Below are 9,496 nucleotides of genomic sequence, written 5' to 3'. Positions count from 1 at the left end.
CGATGACGCCCACTTCCGCCTTGGGCGCCAGGTGGAAGTAGAGCTGCGCCACCGCCATGACCACCGCGGCGCTGCGGCTCTGCAGCAGGGGTTTGGTGTTGCGCAGCAGCAGCCGGTGGTCGGGGTCCATGATATAGGGCTTTCGAGCGGGGAGCGCCGCGGCGGCCGTCTCCTCAGACCCCGCGCCCTTGGCCTCGTCCTCCTCTGAGCCGTAGAAGGCTTTCTCCGCGTTCTCCTCTAGCAGGGATTCCTGGACAGGGAGACCGACGGGCCTGTGGGCGCCTCCCTGGGACACCCTTCCGTCCGCTCTGCCGGGGCGGGGCCCACTCACGTTTTGGGTGGGGCTCAGGAACTGCGTGCGGGCGTAGCGGGTGAGCATGCTGATAATGACCACCTGGCCCCACTCCTCCACGTCGATCAGCAGGTTACAGAGTTTCCGGTAGTTTTTGTGAATCAGGTCGATGCGCTCCGGGCAGACCTCCTCGAAGGCCATCACCACGCTGCCCGCCACCAGCTGCGGAAAGAACAAAGGCGAGGGGGTGAACGCGAAGGGTGGAAGGCCGGCTGTCAGTCACCACCCCTCCCGGAGTGCCCCTATACCGCACCGTGGTCTTGTCAGCCAGAAGCTTCTCAATGACTTCTATCAGCTGATCCTTCTGGTCAGAGTCCAAACTGAGGGAGAAATCAGTAGGGCAATTTGCCACGCTCAGCCCCAGCCTTCCCAATATCTGTCCAAGCCATGCTCACCTCAGGCGCCCCAACCTTATTGTTCTCCTCCATCTCTGTCAGTCCCCCAAACTGCCCTCCTCAAACCCTCTGAGAAGCAGCGGGCAAGACTTAGGAAAGGCCAGGGGTCGGTTGGGAACTTAGGAGCCAGCCTTCTGGGGAGCGTGGGACAGGGCTGGGGCATACCTGTAAAGTTTAGGGATGGCGTGGGCAGCTGTTTTCCGCACATAGGGTGACATGTCCGAGGCGGCTTCCTTGATAGCTAGCATCATGATGGGCACTATGATGGGCACACGGATGCTAGAGAGGACACGGAGGGCACTGGCACGAATCAGTTGGTTGGGGTCCTAAAGGCAGAGGTGGAGGCAGAGCTATGAAAGAGCACGAGGTGACCTGATGGAGGGGGACCACACCTTTGGAAGTCACTGTCCCCAGCGACCACCAGTTCTTGCTTCCCTGCCCCCTGACTGGAGCCTGAATGGTGTGCCAGTGCTGGATACCTGGGGGACACTTAATTTTGGCTCTGGTTGCAGAAATCTGACACCTGAACAGGTGTTGCAATGGGTAGCTTCACTTCCAGAAAGATTGAAAAATGTTCAGAACGCTTAAAGTTGCTGAAACACCTTAAACATTTTCTGTTCCTTGTAAGGATTTTTTTGGGGGTATCTGTTTTAATGCCTGAGGTGACTGCCCAGCACATGCAGGCTGGTATCCCTTCCGGAGTTCAACCTTACACTCCTTTCTCCCAGAAATCACTGCAAAAGCTGCTGTTCTTCCACAGTGTTTAAAACAGGCCTACACCCTTCCTTTTTTTTTTTTTTTTTTTTTTTGAGATGGAGTCTCACTCTGTCGCCAGGCTGGAGTGCAGTGGCACAATCTCGGCTCACTGCAACCTCCGCCTCCTGGTTTCAAGCGATTCTCCTGCCTCAGCCTCCCAAGTAGCTGGGACTACAGGCATGCACCACCACACCCAGCTAATTTTTTGTATTTTTAGCAGAGATGGGGTTTTGCCATGTTGGCCAGGGTGGTCTCGAACGCCTGGCCACAAGTGATCCGCCCACCTCGGCCTCCCAAAGTACTGGGATTACAGACGTGAGCCACCACGCCTGGCCCCAAGCCCTTCCTCTTTATTCCTATTGCACCCTATACAGAATGTATAAAAGCGTTAGTTACACTGTATTGTGATCATGGGGCTTAGGACTTCTTCCCACTATCAGCAGCAGCAGCTATATATTACAGGCATACCTCGGAGATATTGTGGGTTTGATTCTAGACCTCAACAATAAAGCAAATATCACACTAAAATGAGTTACATAAATTTTTTGTTTCCTGGTACATACAAGTTATGCTTATAGTTACAGCTGCTTGGGAAGCTGAGGTGGGAGAATCACTTGAGCCCAGGAAGTTGGAAGCTGAAGTGAGCTATGTATGTTCACGCCACTGCACTCCAGACTGAGCAACAGAGTGAGATCGTATCTCCAAAAAAAAAAAAGAAAGAAAAAAAAAGTTACATTTACAATATACTGTAGTCTACTAAGCACGCAATAGCATTATGTCTTAAAAACCAATGTGGGCTGGGTGTGATGGCTTGTGCCTGTAATCCCAACACTTTGGGAGGCTGAGGTAGGAGGATTGCTTAAGCCTAGGAGTTCAAGACCAGCCCGGGCAACATAGGGAGACCCCAGTCTCTACAAAAAAAAAAAAAAAAAAAAAAATTGAAGTCAATCCTCTTAAACTCCGCCTCTGCTTTATCAACTAGGTTTATGTAATATTCTAAATCCTTTGTTGTCATTTCAACAATGTTCACAGCATCTGCACCAGGAGTAGATTCCATTTTAAGAAAGGACTTTCTGTGTTCATAAGAAGCAAGTCCTCATCCATTCAAGTTTTATCATGAGACTGCAGCAATTCAGTCACATCTTCAGGCTCCACTTTTAATTCTACTTCTCTTGTTATTTCCATCACATATGTAGTTACTTCCTCCACTGAAGTAGTGAACCCCTCAAAGTCATCCATGGAGTTTACAATCAACTTCTTCCCAACTCCTGTTCATGTTAATATTTTGACCTCCTCCCATGAATCATGAATGTTCCTAATGGCACCTAGAATGGTGAATCCTTTCCAGGAGGTTTTCAATTTACTTTGTCCAGATCCATGAGAGGAATCACTATCTATGGCAACTCTAGCTTTATGAGATGTATTTCTTAAATAATAAGACTTGAAAGTCAAAATTACTCATTGATCCATAGGCTGCAGAACTGATCTTGTGTTAGCAGGCATGAAATCATTAATCTCCTTGTACCTCTCCATCAGAGCTCTTGAGTGAACAAATGCATTGTCATAGAGCAGTAATACTATGAAAGGAATATTTAAGCGGTAGGTATCAACAATGGGCTTAAAAAATTCAGTAAACCGTAACTGCAAACAGATATGTTGTCATGGCATTGTTGTTCCATTTATGGAGCACAGGCAGAGGAGATCTGCCACAATTCTTAAGGACTCCAGGATATTCAGAATGGTCAGTGAGCACTGGCCTTAACTTAAAGTCACTAGCTGCATTAGTCCCTAACAAAAGTCAGCCTGTTTTTTAAAGCCAGGCATTGACTACTCCTCTCTACGTAGGAAAGTGCTAGATGGTGTCTTCTTCCAGTAAGAGGCTATTTCATTTACACTGAGCATCTCTTGTTGAACACAGTCACTTTCATCAGTGATCTTAGCTAGACCTTCTGGACAACTTGCTGCAGCTTCTCCATCAGCACTTTTGCTTCACCTTGCATTTTTTTGTTATGGAGATGGCTTCTGTACTTAAACTTCATGAACCAACCTCCACTAGCTTCCCGTCTTTTCTTCTGTAGCTTCCTCACCTCTCTTAGCCATCATAGAATTGGAGAGATTTAAGACCTGCATATAAATTAGGCTTTGGCTTAAGGGAAAGTTGTGGTTGGCTTGATCTTCTATCCAGGCCACTTAAATTTTCCTATATCAGCAATAAGCCTGTCTTGCTTTCTTTATCATTCATGTTTTCTGGAGTAGCACCTCAAACTTCTGGGTTCAAGTGATCTTCCCACCTCAGCCTTCCAAGTAGCTAAGACTACAGGTGCATACCACCACACCAGGCTAATTTTTAACAAATTTTTGTAGAAATGTTCTTGCTCTGTTGCCCAGGATAGTCTTGAACCCCTGGTCTCAAGTGATCCTCCTGCCTCGGCCTCCCAAAGTGCTGGGATTACAGGTGTGAGCCACCACACCCAGCCTGGAGTAGCAATTTTAATGTCCTTCAAGAACTTTTACTTCGCATTCACAACTTGCTAAATGTTTGGAGCAAGAGGCATAGCTTTCAGCCTATCACGGCTTTCAACATGCCTTCCTCAGTAAGCCTAACCATTTCTAGCTTTTGATTTAAAGTGAGAGATGTGTGGTTCTTCCTTTCACTTGAACACTTAGAGGCCATTGTAGGGTTATTAATTGGTCTAATTTCAATATTGTTGTGTCTCAGGGAATAAAGAGGCCCACGGTGAAGGAGATGGGGGAACAGTCAGAACACATACAACATTTATTAATTTCACTTTCATCTCTGGGCATGGTTTGTGGCACCCCAAAACAATTACAATAGTAACATCAAAGATCACTGATCACCATAACATATAATAATCATTTAAAAGTTTGGAATATTGTGAGAATTACCAGAATGTGACAGAGGCACAATGTGAGGACATACTGTTGGAAAAATGGCACTAATAGACTTGATTGATGTAGGGTTGCCAGAAACCTCCAATTTGTAAAACGTGCAATATCTGCAAAGTGCAATATCTGCAAAGTGCAATAAAATGAGATGTGCCTGTACTATTAATCTTAGAGAATGATGGGAATAGGAACACTAAAGAAGGGTAGCTGTTACCGTGACTTTCTGAAATGGAGAAAGAAAAGATCCTCACAATTGCGGGCAAAATTGATGCTAATTCCTGACAGAATTCTGGAATTGACTTTTAAACAGATGGGTTAGAAGCATTTATTAAAAAGGAAGGAGTCTCTGTTTTCTTAGAGACAAATAGTCACATCAACTGCTAAAACCCATTTTCCTTTTTTGTGTGTGAACATTTTATTTGGGAAATGATTACAGATTCACAGAAAGTTATCAAAAAAAATCTGTTTTCCTTTTGATGGGGTAACTAGGACAGTGGATATTAGTACTTTGTATCTTGATTTCAGTGATATGTTTGTGGAAGTCTCACAGCATTTCCTGCATTGCCATTTTTTAGGTAGGCCTTTTGTTTCACCTAATAGTCAAGCATTTTTAAGAGCAGAATTCACATCTGTTTTATCTCTGTGTCACCCACAACCCTTTGCACATGAAAGGTGTTATTTATTTATTTATTTATTGCTATTGAATAAGATCCTTCCTAACAAGATAGAAAAATGCCAGCTGTCTGTACAGTCAGGTGGGTCTACAACTTGGTGAAATGTACTTGGAGAAGGTTTATTAACAGATCAATGTCAACCTGGAAACATGCTATGCCTCAGTCTTTTGCCCTGGTCCAAATAGCTTATCAGTATCTTGAAAGAAGACACAAAATCAGGAGGAACATAATTAAGATTCAGAATTACCCTGGCTTGGACCCTGTGCTAAATCGATAAAATGAAATAGAGTAGGGTTTCACAGGGGATTCAAGGGACCAACTGCACAAAGACAGGATGTAGGGAGACCTAGATTATCTGCTTGCCAGTCAGAGGTTTGATTCCATGAGGGATCTCCTAAGACAGTGAACAGGGCCCTAGCCTGGGCAGATAAAAAGAAGGGAGAAGGCTGGATTAAAATGACTGGTTCCAACATGCAGGAGAGACCAAAAGCCAGTGACAACAACAACAAAAAAACAAGTTTTAAAGGAATACATATATAGTATGATGACACCATTTACAAAACATTTTATATTGCTTAACAATATGCAAATTAGTAGCTCAGGAATAAATACATATGTATGAATGATAAACAAGAGAAGATACATAGGAGGCTTTGTTTGAGAAATGTGTCATTTCTTATGCTGGATATATAGATATTCATTATATTATTATTTATGCCTTTTGTGAACCTGTAGTAAATTTTATTTTATTTTTTAGATACAGGGTCTCCCTGTGTTGCCCAGGCTGGAATACAGTGACTATTCACAGGCGCAGTCATAATGCAGTACAGCCTGACATCAATTTTTTTTTCTTTTTTTTTTTTGAGATGGAGTCTCATACTGTCACCTGGACTGGATGGCAGTGGCACGATCTCAGCTCACTGCCACCTCTGCCTCCCAGGTTCAAGCAATTCTCCTGCCTCAGCCTCCTGAGTAGCTAGGATTATGAGCACCCGCCACCATGCCCAGCTAATTTTTTGTATTTTTCGTAGAGATGGGGTTTCACCATGTTGGTCAGGCTGGTCTCAAACTCCTGACCTCATGATTCGCCCACCTTGGCCTCCCAAAGTGCTGGGATTACAGGCATGAGCCACCGCGCCCGGCCTGAAATCAATTTTTAAAAATTATAGTTGTGGAGGTTTCAACAAAATATAATGGCTTAAAAAACACCCCAAATAGTAGTAGTTGTCTTGAGATGGAGCAAGTTGCCCTATGAAGGAGTGAGGTCCCTATCAGAAAAGATACCTGTTAGAGATGTTCTAGAGCAAAGGTTGGCATGCTACAGCCCTTGGATAAAATCTGTCTATTGCCTGTTTTTACACAGATTTATTGGAACACGGCCACACCCACTTGTTAATGGCTGCATTTGCACCATAAGGGCAAAATTGAGTAGTTGCATAGTTGAGACTATATGGCCTACAAAACCTAAAATACTATTTGGCACTTTGCAGAAAGAAATTATCACATTCAGTTGGACTAAATGAGCTCTGATTTTCTAAAAGGGGGAAAGGGGCAGTTGGTAGAGACTATAGGTGAAAATCTGTGCAACAATTTCAGATTAGTTTTTATACTTAACCCTTAACTCAAACCGAAAGATTACTTGCCAATCTAAGATGGATTCCATGGTTTTGACTTATAAAAAGAACCCTAGCACAATGTGTGGCATAGAGACACCCAAGTATTTGATAAATGAATGAACTGTATATGCAAGTGACCATGCTTTCTACCGTCACCCCAAAGAAGCCGACTGTCAACCCCTCTTGCTGGCCATAGCAGATTGGACAAGGGGTGGGCCCTGAATTTGAGCAGTCAATCCTATCTACCCAGTAACCTACAGAACTTCTGGATATGAAAAGATGAGCTGGACCTCTCACAATCTCTCTCACAGAAATTTGAACTAAAAGTATCCAGGCCAGGAGTAGTGGCTCATGCCTGTAATCCCAGCATTTTGGGAAGCTGAGGCCACTTGAGTCCAGGAGTCCAAGACCAGCCTGGGCAACATGGTAAAACCCTGTCTCTACAAAAACTACAAAAAAATTAGGCGGGCATGGTGGTGCATGCCTGTAGTCGCTGCTACTCGGGAGACAGAGGTGGGAGAATCACCTGAGCTCAGGAAGGTCAAGGCTCCAGTGAGCCATGATTGCACCACTGCGCTCCAGCCTGGGCAACAGAGTGAGAACCTGTCTCACAAATAAATAAATAAAGGTATGCAAAAATAGGGGAGTTAATGGTTGTAATCAGAGTGAAAAATCTGATATGGAGAGAAAGAATGGCTTCGAAATGGCTATCTTTACCCTCAAGATATCTTAGACTAACCAGAAAAGCCCTCAGGGGAGACTTATGCATGCATCTAACATATGTAAATACAACTAGAAGCCTTGGGCAAAACGAAACAAACAGTGAGAATGGTGTGGGGGATTCAGGCCACTGCTAAAGGTTGAATTCTACCTGGCTGTGGACCACAATTCACACCTTTACACAAAGAGGGTTGAGGGGTTCTCCATTGCCAGAGACTCTCCACTCTCCAGGGGCTCAAGTGGTTCATACTAGAAGCAGCCATTACCACAGGCTCCTGGGAAGACAGACAGGGGCCCTAGGTACCCACTTCATCTCTTATGCCCTTCTGAACCTGGCTTCCACTCTCTGAGGGTCTGGCTGGCCTTTCCTGACTATGACCCTCCCAACTTTAGGCAGGTAGAAAGGGCCCGCTCCCATGCTCATGGCCTCTCCCTGGGCCTGTTCCTCTGATAGCGCCAACGAGACCCAGGCCCTGGGAGGAAAACTGAGACCCCTGACCTTTAGGCCACGTTGGAAGGTGGAGATGGACAGCAGGGCCAGGTCTTGCTGCTCCTCAGCGTAGCGTACCAGGTACACGTAGACAAGCTTCTTCACCTTGGGGAGAGCAAGTTTCTCAGCAGAAGGCTTCTCAGCAGGGACCTTTGCCTGCCCCCCTACCCCTGGGATGTCATCTCCCCAGGCAGCTGTGGTCCATGGGGACAAATTCTTCCAGTTGGGGAGAGCACCCGAGTGTATCCAGGTCCTTTACCTTGATCCACATCCAGTTCAAGGACATGGATAGAGTGTCTTCTCCTGGCTCAGGGACATTTCTGAGCAGGTTGGGCCTCCAGGGGCTAAATCATTTCCTTCCTCACCCCAAGCTTGAGTTTGTTCCTGGGGGAAGTGGGAACAAGTGATCCTTCACCCGGTAGTGCTCACCTCTATGTTCTTACAGGCCACATTCTTCACCACCGCTGGAAACAGGTCTGAAGCATTCTTTCCTCGGGCAATCATCTGGGTGGTGGGGTCAAGGTAGGGGAAGAGGGACAAATCGGGAGGCACAGCAACTAATTAGAGGGAAGGTCTACAAGGAGCTAAAGAGAGCTGCTCTTAACCATCCAGGCCCCACCCCAAGGGAGGCCCCTTCCTTCCCCTCTTACCGCCACAATCCTCTTCATGGCCTCCAGCTTTAGAGAATCCTTGTTGGTGTCCAGCATCTCCTTCAGGTCATCATGCCTGGTAGGAGGTACAAGAGGTCAACTGAGGGCACAAGGGTGGGGACAGGGTATTAATCAGGAGGGTCCAGGCACAAAGAAGGAACATGGCCAGGGGAGGCTCAGGCAGGACCTGACCCGAAGAGGGACCAGAGAGCCAGGGGGAGCGAGTAAAGTACAGATCAGGGGAAACATGTGGCCAGTTAATATTAGGGGTCCAGGGGAAACATGGCCAGGGGAAACATGTGGCCAGTTAATATTTAGGAAGCACTGTGTCCTTCCTAAAAAGGATATGTTTAAGTCTTAACCCCTAGTACCTCAAAATGTAACCTTATTTGGGAACACAGTTGTTGCAGATGTAATTAGTTAAATGCAATCCTACTTTAGTAGAGTGGGTCTCTAATCCCATATGTCTGGTTTCCTATAAGAAAACAGCCATGTGGGCTGGGCGCAGTGGCTCACGCCTGTAATCCCAGCACTTTGGGAAGCTGAGGCAGGAGAATCACTTGAGCCCGGGAGTTCCAGACCAGCCTGGCAACATGGTGAAACAATGTGTCTACAAAAAATAGATTAAATTGAAATTAAAAAAAAAAAGACAGCCACTTAAAGAGACAGACACAGGGAGACTACCAGGTGAAGGCAGAGGATTGGAGAGATGCGTCTACAAGCCAGGGAATGCCAGAGATTGCCAGCAAACAACCAGAAGCTAGAAGGGGCAAGGAAGGATTCCCCTATGTGTTTCAGAGGGAGCACGGTCCTGCTGACACCTTGAGTTCGGACTTTTGGCCTCCAGAGCTGTGAGATAATTCGTTTCTGTTGTTCCAAGCAACCCAATTGTGGTACCTTTTTTTTTTTTCAATTACTAAACTTTTTTTTTTTTAA

The 9,496-nt window shown here is 45.8% G+C and overlaps 1 protein-coding gene across 1 annotated transcript in view; it reads right to left on the bottom strand.

Moving 5' to 3' along the window:
* The window catches only part of AP3B2 (adaptor-related protein complex 3, beta 2 subunit), a 55,921-nt gene that overhangs the window by 21,357 nt on the left and 25,068 nt on the right, over positions 1–9,496 (bottom strand). The window contains exons 3-9 of the mRNA XM_012000677.1: positions 8,561–8,636; positions 8,340–8,414; positions 7,920–8,015; positions 913–1,073; positions 606–672; positions 332–514; positions 1–250 (exon numbers count right to left, since the gene is read on the bottom strand). Of these exons, the coding sequence (XP_011856067.1) occupies positions 1–250; positions 332–514; positions 606–672; positions 913–1,073; positions 7,920–8,015; positions 8,340–8,414; positions 8,561–8,636 (908 nt within the window). The remainder of the gene's footprint in view (positions 251–331; positions 515–605; positions 673–912; positions 1,074–7,919; positions 8,016–8,339; positions 8,415–8,560; positions 8,637–9,496) is intronic.

Source organism: Mandrillus leucophaeus, unplaced genomic scaffold, assembly GCF_000951045.1.
Source record: "Mandrillus leucophaeus isolate KB7577 unplaced genomic scaffold, Mleu.le_1.0 Scaffold639, whole genome shotgun sequence".
NCBI classification, from domain to species: Eukaryota; Metazoa; Chordata; class Mammalia; order Primates; family Cercopithecidae; genus Mandrillus; species Mandrillus leucophaeus.
Note: the sequence above shows the minus strand (reverse complement) of the source record. Positions and strands in the feature narration are given on the sequence as shown.